This window comes from Mercenaria mercenaria, chromosome 11, assembly GCF_021730395.1.
Source record: "Mercenaria mercenaria strain notata chromosome 11, MADL_Memer_1, whole genome shotgun sequence".
NCBI classification, from domain to species: Eukaryota; Metazoa; Mollusca; class Bivalvia; order Venerida; family Veneridae; genus Mercenaria; species Mercenaria mercenaria.
In genome coordinates, this window is record NC_069371.1 from 4,936,173 (window position 1) to 4,953,802 (window position 17,630).

At 34.8% G+C, this 17,630-nt stretch overlaps 2 protein-coding genes across 7 annotated transcripts in view; one reads left to right on the forward strand and one right to left on the reverse strand.

Annotated features, from left to right (window-relative positions):
* Nucleotides 1–10,914, reverse strand: LOC123532262 (uncharacterized). 6 transcript variants are annotated; one of them, XM_053518432.1, is made up of 9 exons: nucleotides 10,821–10,902; nucleotides 8,270–8,345; nucleotides 7,499–7,749; nucleotides 6,510–6,636; nucleotides 5,745–5,884; nucleotides 5,001–5,207; nucleotides 3,921–4,018; nucleotides 2,854–3,010; nucleotides 1–2,232 (listed from the first exon to the last, which is right to left on the reverse strand). In XM_053518432.1, the coding sequence occupies exons 3-9, from the start codon at nucleotides 7,722–7,724 to the stop codon at nucleotides 1,835–1,837; spliced, it is 1,353 nt and encodes a 450-aa protein (XP_053374407.1). In that variant the 5' UTR covers nucleotides 7,725–7,749; nucleotides 8,270–8,345; nucleotides 10,821–10,902; the 3' UTR covers nucleotides 1–1,834. The 6 variants fall into 6 exon arrangements, with proteins under 6 accessions (XP_053374407.1, XP_053374412.1, XP_053374408.1 ...); XM_053518437.1 differs by lacking the exon at nucleotides 8,270–8,345 and having other exon boundaries at nucleotides 10,821–10,914; XM_053518433.1 differs by lacking the exon at nucleotides 10,821–10,902 and having other exon boundaries at nucleotides 7,499–7,745; nucleotides 8,270–8,755.
* Nucleotides 10,258–17,630, forward strand: part of LOC123532261 (male-specific lethal 1-like 1) — a 21,193-nt gene continuing 13,820 nt past the window's right edge. The window contains exon 1 of the mRNA XM_045313660.2: nucleotides 10,258–10,811. Coding sequence (XP_045169595.1) covers nucleotides 10,404–10,811 — 408 coding nt within the window. The 5' untranslated portion in view covers nucleotides 10,258–10,403. The remainder of the gene's footprint in view (nucleotides 10,812–17,630) is intronic.

Consider the following 17,630-nt stretch of genomic DNA (forward strand, 5'->3'; position numbering starts at 1 on the left):
TCAACAAAAACAAAGTATTATTCAAAATGCATAATTTGCATACACAAAAACAAAACAACAAAACACACAAAAAAAAGAATTATAACCTATACATTCACGGGCTGAACATGTCCAATATCGTCATTTAAACAGAAAATGATATAAAAAGTGTTATAACAAATAAAGAATACAACCATTTAGTAAAGCCCCATGTAGTGTACTTAAAAATTTTGTTCAACGTTTTAAAATCACCGTCAAGACATTATTTTTTGCAATTTACAACACTTCATTTTTTACGAAAATATATGAAATACACGTGCATTGTACATTGAAATACACGTGTGCTTTACATTGAATTTGTAATACACACTGTCATGTGCTGAACATTGAATTTGTAATACCAAATCATTGAAATACAAATGTACTGTCCAATGAAATACACGTAATGTACATGGAAACAACTTTTATGAGATAAAAATTTGTGCCGACAGGTATCAAACACTGTAGCTTGGATGCTCGCACAAAAACACCACAGAACGATTTATTTGACATGAAAATGTAAGATTACAATCATCAGGATGAAGGGGAGTGAGTTTTCATCAACATCCTGATATCATAACAGGACAAGCGGACAGACACGTCTTGAACGCATCGTGTTCAGTGCAATATTTATAGGTTATTAGCTTTGTATCGGGAAATATGCACGAGTTCTTCAGCGGAAATATTGCGCGACTTTAGGAGCGCAATATTCATCCGCTGAAGAACGAGTGCATATTTCCCGATGCAAAGATAATAACCTTTTTATTACATACGCACCTATATGTATAAATATTATGTAAATATCATAGTCTCAATAGCCTGAATAGGATTGACAATACTGAACTAAATAGAAAAAATAGTGCAACAACACACACTGAATTACGTCAGGCACCCGGATATGAAATTCAGCCGTCAGTGGAAAAATATTGACGTTTCCGGTACCAGTGTAACTTAACGGGGAATAGAAACGAGTATGTAATGAATAATAATATCTTGCACTTCTGTGTTGGAAAATAAAATAAAATAACAGCAAACAAGCAACAAAAATAGTCGCACCTAACATCGGGTAACACACGAACTGAGAATGTGAAATACGACTATTCTCCAGCACCAAAACGAAACGATAACGAAACGGTCCAGATATACTCAGCTATTTTTGATACGAAAATAATTAACCGTCTCAGATATGCAATAAATGTAATCAATTTCTATATAAATCGGGCTGGTGGTAACACGGCGACTCAGAAAACTAGGAGTTGTGAGTTCTATCCATCGTTCTTCCAATAAAAAACACTGACCTTCTGATAAGAGTCCACGTGTCCCAGATGCTTTACATTTGGCACATTCATGAAGAAAGAAAGTTCCTGGAATTAAAGCAATTACTGTATCTTGAGGAGTCAGCTATAAGTGTAAACGTTAGTATCTTTAGCACATAAACCGTACAAAGAAAACAAAAACAATTGCGAGAAAGTTAGAATGGTTCCGTGTCTGTAAGTTTGACATTTTCTCATTAGTTGTTGTATTTTGAACTTTTCACTATAATTAAGCTATCAACATAATAATTGTATAAGGAGTAATTTGCGTATGATGAAATACACGTGTAAAAGCTCTTTGCCATTAGTTCACCAATTTGGTCCCGTAACAATAGCTTTTACTTTATTTAATTATAGCATTAGAAAATGCATTTTTTCATATTTCCAGTATTTGTAACAATGTGTTGGTATTCTAAATAACATCAATATGAGTTTACCAGGACATCTCAAATGTTGAGATTTATCTGCTCATATCTCGTTGTGAGTTTGCATAGAATGTTTCATTATTTCTGAGATTTTATCGTTTCATATCGCTTAGTTAGTCGTTTTGTCACTTCCTCGCTGAGAACTTTCGCTTCTAAACCTTCCTCGTCCACCCTAACCCTGTCAGGGTGAAAATGTATAACCGCCTGCTGCAGCAACTTGTATCTCTGGTCGAACGACAACTCCGAAGTTTTGTCTGTCACGTCCAGTTTGTGTTTTTCATTTTTTCGAGGATATTTCTTGTAAACGAATCTGAGAAATTCTAAGACCGTGTCACTCTCATGTTTGTCAATTTCATCAATTTCCGGTTTGAGCTTTTTCCTGGCTTCCTCTCTTTCTTTGTTATCCTTTTCCTGTTCGTACTGGACTGTTTCCTTCTGGTACCGCTCCAGGATGGAAGTACATTCTTTATACCAATCTAAATATATACATAACTATTCTGATCAAGTTTTCTATTAATTAATATGAGTATACTTATATTCACATTATAAACAGGGAAGTTCTTTTGCAGACCAAATTAAAAACGGTCTATAGATAATAAGATAATACTGTTGTGTAAAACAAATAATCGCGAAGTACATGTATATACGGATAATCAAATATGAAAGTTTGTTTGGTGTTATACCAACACAATTCAGTCTGAAATTTATAATAAAATATTATATATCTTATAAGTCGTTCCTCTTCTTTACACTATCTAGACCATATGAGGAAGCCATCCAGCTGTTAGACAGGTGCAAATCTGTACTTGTAATAATACCCTTAAGTGCCTTTGGGGTCTCCATCCACCATCAAAAGCTGGATATTCATATGATCTATTGTGTCAGTGTGGGGTTAAACTCCAGGAAACGTATAATATCTTCAACTTACTGTAGGCGCCCATGTAAGACAGAGAGAAGCGGATAGCCAGGGTAGCACCAATATCCGACCCAATACCCGTGTACTCGTCCCCGACCTACTACTCTATTAGATAATTTAACTCATTTTTAACTGGTAAACAATGCACATGTATAAAAAAGCAAAGCAAAAAGCTATATACCTTCACTCGCGAAGCACTGGGGTACCATGGACTGTGCTAGCTCTAGTGCTTTCTTCAGGTAGATTTTGGCTCGGAATTTGATCTTAAACACTTTATCATAGACCACGCCTATCTTGTGGAGTGCCATAGCTTCTTGCTTCATATCTATGTCACGTACCTGAAACAAGTTCAAGGACATCCGATTTTTTTTCCAGTTTTCCTTGTTTTATTACAAGCTACATAGATACATGCGATTAAACGACTCGGTGCTACACGTTCACAATTGGCTGAACAATTTTAGTATCCTCATTTACACAAAATTTAGATATATAATTATAAAATTTATATCTAACATAGAAAGTGAAAACAAGTAAGTTGTAGAATATTTATCTTATGCGTCTTAAACGTCGTTAATATTGTACAATACAGTAATCGAAAGTAATTTCATACCATAAGCCAATTTTAAAGGTCCATTACTAAGGGAAAGTGAGTTGGCAATTATTTTCATAGCCAGTGCATAGACTTCTGCAAGACACTAAATAATGAAGATTGGCAGGTCAAAATTTACAGAAGGTCTTTGGAACTTAAAGAAATGTATGTGTATTATGTTGAAATTTCAATGAATCGACAGAATGACCCCCCAGGTCTTTTTAACTTTCTTCATACTTCATAGAAAAATAATTGTACATATACTGCGATTTATTTCAAATTTCTACATACCAACTTTCATTTTCCAATAAAATGAAAAAGTTTCTGTGCTTTTTAAAAGAAATTAAATGTTCACTTTCCTTAGTATTGGACCTTTAAAAGATATAAGTTTTAACAAATTTGAAGAGTTTATTCTTACGATTGGAAGTTTTGAACGAGTCGCTTTAACTTTCAATATGGCAGCTACACACATACTTAACATTTCTTTTCACAGAGAGGCTCTATGATGCCATAAAAAAACTCATAAACAGAGCAATATGGTTCAAATACAGAAAATCAAACATCTGGCTATTTTTATCTCCAACCTGGGTGAAAATATAACGTTATTTCCGCACCAAGCTCCAAATAAGACAAGAAACTATAAACACTACGTACGATACCTTGAGAATGGCGTTCTTGTACCAGTCGATCACCTCCCATACCATATCTATATTTAACGTCTCTTCGTCCATAAGCACTTTCTCTAACAGAGCGTCACCTGAAAATTGTGGAAATTGCATTTTTGGCATAATTACCTTTATTCAGTTTTTAATCTAAATTTCCTCCGAAAAAAATACATTCTAATATCTGTATCTGTATCAAGTTGCAAATAAACACCGCCGACTGTGGGGAACATTGTAATTTTCGACAATTTGCAGCTTTAACAAAAAGACGGAATGATACCCATCTCTCATATTACTGTACAGTCAGGGCGAGGAACCAACCAAAACCCCTTTTGCACATTTTCTTACAAAACTGGACAGAGCAGTCTTTGCGTAGAACATTTAAAATTACAGGATCCGTCTTATTTTAAATAGAATAACCACTGATGAACGTTCTGACCGGCCGAAATGTGCAAATATGTCTGTTTCGACTGGCAAAGCGACCGCCTGAATTAAACATTGACTCTGTCAAATATGACCGTGTTTCATTCCTACCAACGTAATTTCTTGTTTTATTACAAATTGGGACAACGCTTCGAATATGATTTCTAACAAAAACGTGTGTTAACAGAGAGTTTCACGTGCTCACGCACTATTAAAACACATTTTTACATATACGCAATCTTTGACAAAGCATCCTTTAACGGATAAAACACTGACATTCCCGCGCATATATTCTTTTTTTCACGTTTTATGCTAGAATAGCGTTAGCTCATGTTTATTTCGACATACAACATCTGCAGAATCTTCGGGATACGTCGGTACCCTCGCCCTACTGGGCTCAGGCACCAACCAATCCCTCATGATCACGATTTTGCAGATGTCATAACATGAAAAAAGCATGCGTTATCCCCAACAAATAAACCAAGACTTCATAACGTTGAATTTTCTATCTGTAATAAAAAGTACCAAATCTCCTACCGCCAATGAAAACTTTGGAAAACATCAGCAGAAAAAGCATAACCAAACTTACAACAATCTGAATATTCAGTGCCAAAGTCAAAACGTTTCTTGAGAACGGGACTTTTTGTTACTAACCTGTTTCTCTGGATTGTATAGATTCGGCTATTGCAGTATTCATAAACACGTCTGCTTCCAGTACAGCATGTTCTTTGTGTATTCTTTCAATATTTCGGCCATGTTTTACTGCTTCCGCCAACGGGTAGTAACAGTCGTGCATATTACACAGACATTTTTTGTATTCTCCAACAGCAATGGCTTTAACTCCGCGGTGAAAATGAAATTCTGTAATGAAAGTAAGGTATTTTGTGGTTCAAATACGGTTAAATGAAATTTTTCAAGTTATCCTTTTTTTTGTATTGATGCGTAAAACACGTTGCGTAGAGCAGTTATACTCGAAAAATCTGAAAGAACCGTATCAGTATGAGCACTCATTTTCTTAGTTAGATTATTTCATATTTGATGATCATGGTTTCGATTCAAAATTTTATAAAAATTGTTTTCGATTTGTTTTTGCCGACAGCAACAGAAAACAGGCAAATGTTTAATAGATGTCGTCAAGGATGACTTTAAAATCCTTGGTAACGTGTTAAAATCGAATTTATATATCTCATTTAGTGATTTTCTCTTGAATAAAATCATTGTTTGTCGATCAGATGCGCCCTCGTGATATAATTCCTTCGCATCTAAACTCCGAACAATGATTTTATTCAACGACAAATCACTGTTTGAGATATATTATTTCTTAAATAACACACAATTTTCAGTCTTCTTTGTCGAAATAGAAAAAAAATCGGATCGTAACAGAACTGTATACCATACCCGCAATTTCCAAATAGCAGTCTGCTTTCATATCAATGATGGGGATAAAGTCTATGCATTCACGTATGGTAATTATACGGTCTTCTTCATCCATTTTTGGTAAAGACTCAGTCGCCTTGCCTATTTCCTCCCAGCATCCCCTGAAACAAAAATATATTTGATACGATAAAACTATGAATAAGTGTAAAATGTTTGACATCTAGTTACTATGTTTGATTTGTTGCCTCAGTGTACTAGTTAACAAAATCTTATAATATAACAATATCAGGCCAATAACCATTTGCACTATTAATTGTTACATGTGGATTTCTCAATTACAAGCACACTAAATAATTCAATAATAATATATCAGAAAACAAAGAGATTTGATTATCTGTGATAATAACTTCGTATCCCATGGCAGGTTATATGCAATTTCAGCCCTACTACATAGCTTTAACAAAAGTCCTTAAAACTCCACATGTTTAAAGTGATATTTCTGAACTATTCACCTCATTTCTTTTATTGTCTTTCTGTCCTAACCCATCTTTTTAGATGTTAATGTATAAAAAAAAGTTCTTACATAGGGAGAGAGTTTCTAAAAAAGCTCAAAGCTTCCTACTTAATCCTCTATAATATTAGTAATGCTGTTACAATTACGCCAATAAATATTTATAACAGCTATGTCAGCTTTAAAAACGAACGCTACATTTTTTCTTCTTTTTTTTTATAAATCTAGAGTTGCTGTGACAAGAACTTAATTTACTCTCGGACGAATACACTTACCTGCAGCTTGCAAGAATATTGTCCTTCCACTCATCCGACTTCCCGCAACTGGTCCCAGTTCTGTAAGCTTGGTTAAAATATTTGAGCGACTGTTTAAGGTACCGCTTGATAACGGACCAACTATCTCCTGTAAGATAGAAAAGTGCTGAAGTCATACTAGACTATGGAATCGTCCTAGTGCTGGCAAGGAAATTTGTAGTAAGTTCTACGTACGAGTTACCATCTCATATGTATGACATAATAACTCATTGGTAAAACTTATTAACCGACATATCAATACATACGGACTTACAAGTTATACTTAGAAGATACAACGTTATACTTATGAGTTATTAAGTCGTATGTATGACATATTTCAAATCTCTCTGTTGGCACCAGGACGCTTCCGTGATGTCTAACGTTAATTCTTTTGACAAAAAATGTTACAAAAAGACATAACTTGCACACTTGAGACGTTCTAACCAATTCAGTGAAGATGCTACGTTTTACCCACAGAATGGCTACTGGAAGGAAACTCATATCCGAATTTTACTTTAAAATTGGTTAAAGCTGAGATAACAATTAAAGTTCGACAGACCTTTAAATTTCATGACAAATACAGATTAAATTGTTGTCCAAATATATGTTTAGTGTCAAAAGCAATACATTTAAACATTTAATTAGTAGTCGTTGTTAACTGATTCATATAATGTCCACGAAGCTGTAGGCCCTCTCCAGTTGCCTTGTGGAAGGTCGAATTATATTCAGGCGTCCGCATTTTGCCTGCAATAATGTTAGGACAGGCATCTTCGATCAGCATCCACCGTTAAAAGCGGGACATGAACTGTGTCAAAGTGACATAAAACATTATTTTAAAGTTGTCTAAAGAGAATTACATGACTGTGCATACATATGTCATTTGAAATTGCTACTTCGATTGGTATATTTGTATTACGGTAACATTTAGCGTTTCTTTCTCCATTCCTCAAATTTAACAATATAATGCTTACTAGTATCTGCAGCAAGCTTTGTCAGTTTCCATGTGGTTAGTCCGGCATTTTTAGCAGCAGACGAAATTTCTTCATCACAAGTACCAGCAGAATGAGCAGTCTCATAGCACGTGAGAGCTTTCTGGAACCTTGCCTTGCGCACGACAGGGGCGAGGCTGTCACTAACGCTACGGTAGTGAGAGTTACCTTCAACTCGCCATTGGACCGACACAGAGGACGTCGCCATTGATTGAGAATGTGTATCAGTCTAACTGAAACAAAATCTGAACGATATTAGCAAAGGTATTTCATTCAAAACTAAAAGAAAATTGCCATGATTTTTCGATATTATTTCTACCGACTCCACTGACTTCTGTAAATACCGATAGACGTCATTTACAGTACATCTACAATCAACTGGTAATATGACACGTGCGACTCGTTCAAAGAAAAAAATATTTTTATGCATGAAAGATAGAAAAAATAGATTATTACATTTTTAATAACAAAAAACATATTTTTTCTTTTTCTGTATTCCTTACACTACTTACATTCTTCTGTATTCCTTTAAACATAAACAAGCACGTTTGATTGTATTATACATATTTGGAAAATAAATATTGTTTAAACCAAGCACGTTTGCTTACATACTTTTTTCGAAAATTTCAAATATAGATCTACTTATTTATAGAAAGTTATTTCAAAATGTTGGTCATTTTCTATACTTTCAAGGTATATTGATCAATAAGTGAATTATGTATACAGTTTATCATACAGGTAAATAATATTAACCTTTTCAACGAACTATCCACTGCCCTTGAAAAATTCGACCTACTTTCGATTTACCAGTATCACAAATCCTCCAACGCTGTATGAACATACAAAAATTAAAACATCAAACAAAACATTTTTGTAACTGTCATACAATCAATACCTGTCTCCAAAGAATATAATTCTACAAAACCTTTAGAAATTTGTTTATCAATCGTACTCCATTTCAATTTTGCAATCTTGAAACGTTTATTTACAAAATGTATACGTATAAACTATTTATAGTTATTACTGACACAAAATCCAGGCGCGGAAACAGAATAATGTACTATCAAAAGATTTAATGTTAATGATTACTTCATTTTATGTTGAAAAATTAAAAGTTCTAATTGATTTTAAAGCGATTCAGTATCTTAAAGTTCAAAACAGTATTTATGGACCCGGTAATGCACGTAAAATCCAACCAGTCACGCCTTTAATCATCTAGTCACCTTGGCCACTTCAGCTGATTCATGTGGGGAAGTTGGCAGTTTAATACTTGCGGAGAAAATGTTTGTACACTGGTTAGGTTAACTACCCGTCGTTACATAACTGAAATAGTGTTGAAAAACGGCGTTAAACTCAAAACAAACAAAATCAGCTAAGATAATATTTATTTTGGATTTTTTTGGCATTTAATGCCAGTATATTTTAAAAAATTTGAAATTTAATAAAACAGTTTTGTTTTACAGATAAAGTATTAGCGATTCGGCTATATATACAGATGACATGCATAATATTAGCCTAAAAGTTATCGTGTTGACTTAGAACCATATACATATCCTGCTTTTGGACGGCCTGATTTTTTCACAAAGTATTGCATCAGGGTCCATTACAGTGCATTTTATCATACAACTTGCATAAAACATATGTCAAAACTAGCTCCAGTAGAAATATAGGGGTGGGGGTGGGGGGAGCACAAATTTATCTGACCTTACTGTTCAAAGATAGAAACTCGTTTATATCCTGCCTCCCAGTCTGCATGGTTATTTTCGTAAATTTAAATAGCACATCTTTATCTGAAGGCTAAACCATACGGGCTGTTCGGAGACAGGGGGAATAAAAAATATCATTAAAGAAACAACCTGATGAACTTAATCTGTAAATGAAGAAAACTTTTATTTGAGAAATATGACAGAATAAACATAGGGACGGGAGCCAGTCTAGTGAGTTTACAATATAAATAGGAAGCGGCCAGGGGCCCGGTAACCAGACCTCTAGATCCGAAGTCAAGATGTCGGGTATTCAATAGACATATAATATTAAGTACTGTATTACCAGTGTATGTGGTGATTGCTTCGGAAAGCTATGATTGACAACCTGTCATAAATAGATATATGCATATAATATATGGTCATAAAGTTGTTCTGACTCTGGTTGAAGACACGCTGAATACGGAATTTTCCTGTATTAATAGTTAAATTATAGTCCCCTCTTTGCACATACCATTTCAGTATTCATATTGATTATCGGACCTACAGACCGCGCTAAGCGGGTTGTCTAGAGGTCCGGTCACCGGACCTTTAGATTCCGGTTACCGGACCCTTTTGTCTGTTAAATATGACACATTTTGTAAATGGGGAGTAGACTGAATTATTTTCAGTGTTGAGTCGTATACTGAGGTACCTTCTTCGCTTCTCTTTGGCATTATGGTTTCTACTGTTACAAACCAATGTACATTAAGGAAATTATATTATCTAGTGATTCTGCATAAAGTAGTGCACTCTGTTAAAAATTTAGATAATGTTACAGCCTGTAACTGATACAAGAATATTTATTTAACGTCGGATATAACAAATAATATTAGCTTAAAGCTATTTCCCGACAAACAATGGTAAAGTAATAACAAACTAAAAGCAGCTGTAAGGGAAAACACACAGTTAAAACAAGCATAACAAAGCTCTTTGCATGTGAAAATGCTATTTATTAGTAGTGCGGCGACTTATATCCGATCCGCATATTGTTTTCGTGCGTCGCTAATGAAACAAAATGGAAAAATACCACTTCCGGTGACCTCATTTGCATATTTTTGTCGGTGGAATGGCGGATTTGAAATTTAAATAGAATTTATATTCTTCTTTGATTAAATCAAGATTTTTGGAATAAATCATTCTAAATGACAGGTAGATCGGTATATCCAAATATGCTCTTCAATTCAAAGACACGATCTCATGTTCAACCCTCTTCATTACGACGAAGATTGACCAAAAGTGCAGCTACCGTCGATGGGGAATATGACCCAGATTTGGCTTTGGCAATCCAAGAAAGTTTAAAACAGGCTGAAATTGATGCATTGAAAGCCAAAGAAAAGCAAAGTGATACTTTATCTAAAATTGAAAATAATATGGGAAAAGAAAACAGGTCACGTAAAATGTCAAATTCATCGGGAACGCAGGAGTTGTCTACTGAAACGAAACAGCTGAAAGATCTCGTCTGTGTCCACATGGACTTGATTCAGCAACAACAAGATGTCATAAGTCAGAAAGATAAAACTATAAAAACTTTGAAGGCAGAGAATAATGCGGTATGTTACGTTTCCATTTTTGAATATTTTTGTGTAGACATTCTCTGCGGTTGTCTGCCCAATCAAAAATAGCCTCTCATCATAGTGACCACGTGACGGTCATGTGACCAAAATATTGTCATCGATCGGCATGCGTCTGCTTTTGTTCATGTTTTGACCAGTATCTTTGTTTGGTTTATCTTTGAGGGATAATTTATTAAATTATGACTGAAGTTTTAGTTCCAAGGAAGTTACATTTTGGGTTAAGGAGGTGTTTTTATGGCTCCAAAGGTGACTTGGAGAAAATTCAGGTAAATTTATGTTAAACATGATTAGATTCTACATTGTATCAGCTTATAAATAGTGTGTATTTCAGATCTTTGTGTACATGTGGCAGTCATATTTCTTTGTTCTCATGCTTGACTATGATCAGTAAATTGCAATGTTGGCTCAATATTTAACAGTGTTTTTTTACAGTAGCTTGGCAATAGGCCCAGTTAGGAGGATAATGAAAAAATACATTTCCATATTTATGAAATGGCAGTGGCTAGTGAACCTTCACCAGTGCAGCAGACCTGAGGTCTAGTGCACCATCATTTTTGTTATATATAAAATATGATCTTTATGTAAAGTTTAATTTAAAAAAAAAATTCCAGTAATATGTAAGAACATTATTAAAAGAATGAAGTAAGATAAACCTTGACTTACCTGTTAATTTACCGTTTTACCTCAAAGCGCTGATCTTCGTTTTAAACTGTTTCAATACTTGTTATATACAAATATCACGAAATCCATGATAAAAACAGTTAAAGACAGTAAAGATTAAATTAAGACAATGAATGGAGGACTACAAATGTAGGAGTTGTTGGGTAGCTTGTTAAAGTTATTTAATGATTGGATATTGGGCAAATTAAGTTCGGATTTCAATTTTGATGTATCCAAATAACAGACAATAATTAATATTAATTTGACATAAATATATGCTATTTATGAAAATTCAAAATTAATATTTTCTTTCAGTGAAACTCATTCTGTCATAACTGTACGCTCTTCTTGAAAATCATTCCGTCATAAGTAGACTTTCTATTAACCGACAGTTGCCTATAGCGGCACAATGTTATTATTCGGAAATATCTTATTCTTAGTAAATAGTGGATACAAGTTACTGTTGCCGAAGAATGAAGATAGCACGTTGAGGTGAATCGGTAAATTAAAAGGTAAGTCAAGGTTTATCTTACTTCATTCTTTTAATAATGTTCATACATATTACTGGTGACAATAATTATGTTATAATTATACTTCAAAGAAAGGCTATATTTTATATATAACAAAAATAATGGTGCACTAGACCTCAGTTCTGCTGCTTCGGTGACGGTGCACTAGACCTCGGGTCTGCTGCACCGATGACAGTTCACTAGCCACTGCCATTGCCTACTTGTCTTAGAATATTTAAGAAATAATGTATAGAAAAGTTGTGTTTTAACGTTATTAATACACAGAAACTTCAAAGAGGTTATACATGTACATTCAACGTAAAACCGACTTTGAGTGTATTAATTTAGGTTACTAAATCAGGGTTCAAATTTAGACACGCATACTTGCTAAAAGCCAGTGAAAATTTAGAATCTATCTACCTGCCGTTGATGTCAAACCGCTAGCTAGTGGCCTGAAAAAGCACTCACTTATTTTAGCAAATCAGTGTAATGCCAGGCAAATGTAATATTCTTAAAGAAAAATATGATTGTACCAGGGATTTTTTTGCTTTTTCAGAACTGGGGCCCGGGGCCCACTCAATTGGGAAAAATCTTGCGTAAAATGTCAGAATTGGGAAAAATGAGTTATACCATTAAATGACTTTATTTCAAGTGTACGGTATGTTTTTTAATTTCAAAATGAGAGACATAAATTGTCAGTTCTCTCTGTTGAATACTCGTCAAAACCTATATTGTTCTACTAGCTGGTTCTAAATTAGGAATTTTATACATTTTTTGGGGAAATTTAAGCTGAAAAATTGGGAAAACACACTGATTTTTGCAATTTGGGATGGGGCCCAAATTCGGCCTCAAAATTGGTCTTAAAAAAATCCCTGTGTACAATAATTAAAGTTCCAAATATAGTTTCAGTTGAATCGGTTCCGATCACAGTCGTAAAAAATGTTCAAATAGGTGTATGACGTAACCGTTTCCAGTGTAAATCATTTCGGAATAAGTGGACAGATACGTTGAGTGGTAAATTTAAATGACGTTTTTTAGGTATCGAGGACTCTGATTGGTTCTTAAAATCGAGTAACTATAATTAGCCTAATGGAATCCCAAAATGAGAACAAAAAATGTTGATGAAAATTACAAACTTTTTGAAACAGACGATGTCGGCTTCTGACAAAACCGACGAGGCCAGTGCGCAAAAAAACATGATGATTTGGAGGAAAAGCCAGTAACCGCCAGTGTCAAAACAGTAAAAAAAAATGACAGAGAGAACTTAATGCCGACCTTGAAATGGTTCACAGCGATCAAACAACAGTGACTCGCTAAATTTTGTAACTAAAAATAGATTGCTATTTTGGAATTCCAACTGTAGTATTTTAAATGTAAACAGAGAGAAATACCTTGCATTGTGTCTGCTACCATTTCATTTTTGCAATTATTATTAAACTACAAAAATACCCGGGCCATAATTAAAATTTTGTTTGTTTGCAGTGCTCCGACCGACCCATCAAAATCGTCCCGACCCAAAAAAATTTTTAGGCAGTTCAGGGGGGCAATTTTTTTTATATATGTTTTGATCCTTTCTGATGCAAAATGCATTTTCAGCAGACGTTTTCCTTTTCGTATTTAAATATACAGCAGATCATTCAGCGTTTAGTGTACGCGACTATATATTGCCGTCTTCGCACGTGTTTCGGAAGTCACAAGTTCCGATCCGAGTGAGCAAGTCGCTCAGACATCTTTACTTAGTCTTTCTTACATGATTTTACGGTGACCTATGTATATTTGATAAACAATTTTCCAATAAACAAAAGTTTCGGCGGTATATGACCTGTTTGTGTAGGTTCGCCGTAAATCCCAACTCATTCTTTTAATAAACAATGTCGTCTGACACAACGCCACGGACCTGACCAATAAGTCAGTCAACATGACCACGGTCTAAAAATTTATTCTGATTTTCTGTTGATTAGTTTCAACATTTAAAAGTCTATAAATTAAACAGACATCTGAATTTTTTATCATGCACTAGAATAATCCGCAACTTGAATGATAACTATTCACATTTTTATGTATTAATTGAGACCTTGTTCGAACACGTAATAAAGCCACATACCTCATTTTTTTTTTGTAAATCCTAATTTTTCAAACATGATTTCACTTTTTTCCCCAGTTTTATCAACACATTTGGTGACAAAATTGCATAAACAATCTTGAAATGCAGTGGCACTAACTTGTCGGCTAAGTTCAAAGAAAAGATGCGAATCGGCATTTGGCCTTTGATGTAAACTGAAAGGAAGCAGTTTGACAGCTAAATGTTGTGATGGGTGTGATGTAATTTGACCTAATTCTACAAGTACAATTTGTGTATTACCTAATACACTTTGATTTAAAAGGACTGGGATGGTTTATGGATTTGCAATTTAAGTGCTGTGAACTTCGTTTCTTGTTCCTTACTTAAAGGAACTAAATCATAATTTGACATACTTCAGGTTGTGTTTAAAAGTGAAGCCTTTCAATTTTAAAGCCTTAATTTTCACTAAAATGGAGACTGAAAATTAAGCATGAGAAGCTCCACAGCTGGTCACAATCACCCTCTTCTACACAGACCTGTATTCAAAGGGTTGGGGTGGAGGGGTTGGGAGGCCTATATGCTGCTCCCCTGCCCCAAGTTGCCCGAGAAGTTACCTTTATCTAACAAAGTTGAACATGTATCAGAACCCACCATTTCAAACTTGTATTTAAAAAATATTCTGGAATTCGTTCTTCTATACCTACTGCCAAATTTTGGACTGTAATGTGGATTTCATATGCAACAACATTTCCTGTGTCCAGATAAATAATATCAGTGCACACAAAATTTAGACAAAAATGTAACAGTTCAGCCGTCATTTCATTCCTAACAAAGATGAAACACAGGCCATCATTTCATTCTTATCAAAAGATGTATTTAAACAGATGCCACTATTATTTTCATTCCTACCAAAAGATGTAACAGAGGGCACCATTTCATTTCTTTCATCAAAAAAGGCCACTATTTTATTCATAGAGGTAGCATAGGCCGCCCTTTCATTACTGTCAAAAGAAGTACTGGTACCAGAAGCCACTATTTCATTCCTGTCAAAAACTGTTACTGAGGCCACTATTTCATTCCTGTCAAGAGATGTAACAGAGGCCACAATTTCATCAATAGATTTTTAACATTTCCAGGGGGATGGCAGCAAACATTCTTCTTTGCCTACCTTCCCCACCCCCATCTCGCCTAAAACATGTTGGACAACTTAGGCCTGTATCCAGATTGCTCAAAACTTAGACCAAAATGCAACAAAGGCCGTTATTTCATACACTAAGGGTCTGACAGCATCTGCATGGTCAGAACAACTGTCCTGTAAAAGGTTTTAAGGAATGAGAGTTTGGAGTGTCCAGATCGTTCGTTGCATTCTCGGTCTATATGCAAAGTACTGTCATTCAGTTTCAATTTTGATTAATTATAAAATGAAAGATCTGGTTTAATAAATGTCTACATGCAAGTTTGTGCTCTGTGAAATTCCTTGTAGAATGTGTCGGCCATGTATGTTCTTACTCTCTGAAATTTGACAAAACTTTACAAAAAAAAAAAAAAAAAAAATCCCTACCTACCTACCCACTCCTAAAAATCTGGGTCGGAGCACTGCAAACAAACAATTTTTTAATTATGGCCCCGTGTTTAATTTTAGCTAGTATCTTTTCCTTTTAGCTAGTGAACAAAAAAGGCACTAGCTAATTTTAGTTAGTAGAAAATATTGTTAAATTTGACCCCTGGGTAAAACATGATGATTTTGCTATACATGATTATTTTGATTCTAATAATATGCCCTTAATCGAAAATGGTAGATAAAATATAGTAGCGCCCTTTCTTGGTCACAACAAAAACATTGACGTCATTGCCCATTAACGTGACATCATTTTAGTATAACTTAAAGGCTTAAAAATGTTTATTTCCAGTAACATGCTCACAAAAATTAGGGTAGGTAGGTCGGGAATTTTATTAAGGCGTAAAACTTTTTGTTTCTGGTATTTTTTTGTATATTGAGCACGAAGTGCTCAAAGGTGAGCGTTAGTGATCGCCCTGTGTCTGTCGTCTGCGTCAACAATTAGACTGTTAACACTCTAGAGGTCACATTTTTGGCCCAATCTTAATGAAACTTGGTCATAATGTTTCCCTCAATAAAATCTTAGACGAGTTCAATATTGGGTCATCTGGGATTAAAAACTAGGTCACCAGGTCAAATCAAAGGAAAAGCTTGTTAACACGCTAGAGGTCACAATTTTGGCCCAATCTTAATGAAACTTGGTCTGAATGTTACCCTCAATAAAATCTTGGACAATTTCAATATTGGGTCATCTGGGGTTAAAAACTAGGTCACCAGGTCAGATCAAAGGAAAAGCTTGTTAACACGCTAGAGGTCACAATATTGGCCCAATCTTAATGAAACTTGGTCTGAATGTTACCCTCAATAAAATCTTGGACGAGTTCGATATTGGGTCATCTGGGATTAAAAACTAGGTCACCAGGTCAAATCAAAGGAAAAGCTTACAAGTTAACACGCTAGAGGTCACAATTTTGGCCCAATCTAAATGAAACTTGGTCAAAATGTAACCATAAATAAAATCTTGGAAGAGTTCGATATTGGGTCATCTGGGGTCAAAAACTAGATCACCAGGTCAAATCAAAGGAAAAGCTGGTTAACACTAGAGGTCACATTTTTGGCCCAATCTTAATGAAACTTGGTCAGAATGTTACCCTCAATAAAATCTTGGACAAGTTCGATATTGGATCATCTTGGGTCCAAAACTAGGTTACCAGGTCAAATTAAAGGAAAAGCTTGTTAACACTTTAGAGGTCACAATTTTGGCCCAATCTTAATGAAACTTGATCAGAGTGTTATCCTCAATGAAGTCTTGGACGAGTTCGATATTGTGTCATCTGGGGTCAAAAACTAGGTCACCAGAACAAAATCAAAGGAAAAGCTTGTTAACGCTGTTGAGGCTGCATTTATGACTGTATCTTCATGAAACTTGGTCAGAATGTTAATCTTGATGATCTTAAGGTCCAGTTTGAATCTGGGTCATGTAGGATCAAAAACTAGGTCACCCGGTCAAATCGAAGGAAAAGCTAGTTTACACTGTAGAGGCCACATTTATGACCATATCTTAATGAAACTTGGTCAAAATGTTAATTTTGATGATTTATAGCTAAAGTTCAAATCTTGGTCAGTTGGGGTTAAAAACTAGGTCACCAGGTCAAATCAAAGGAAAAGCTTGTTAACACTCTAGAGACCATATTTATGACTGTATCTTCATGAAACTTAGTCAGAATGTTAAACTTGATGATCTTTAAGATAAGTTCGAATCTGGGTCATGTTGGGTCAAAAACTAGGTCACTGGGTCAAATCAAAGGAAAAGCTAGTTAACAATTTAGAGGCCACATTTATGACCATATCTTAATGAAACTTGGTCAGAATGTTAATCTTGATGATCTTTAGGTCAATAGGTCAGGTGAGCGCTACAGGGCCCTCATGGCCCTCTTGTTTTTATTAAGAGGGATTTTTCGGAAATTAATTTTGTGTCAAAAAATGAATACAAATTCGAGGGTTAT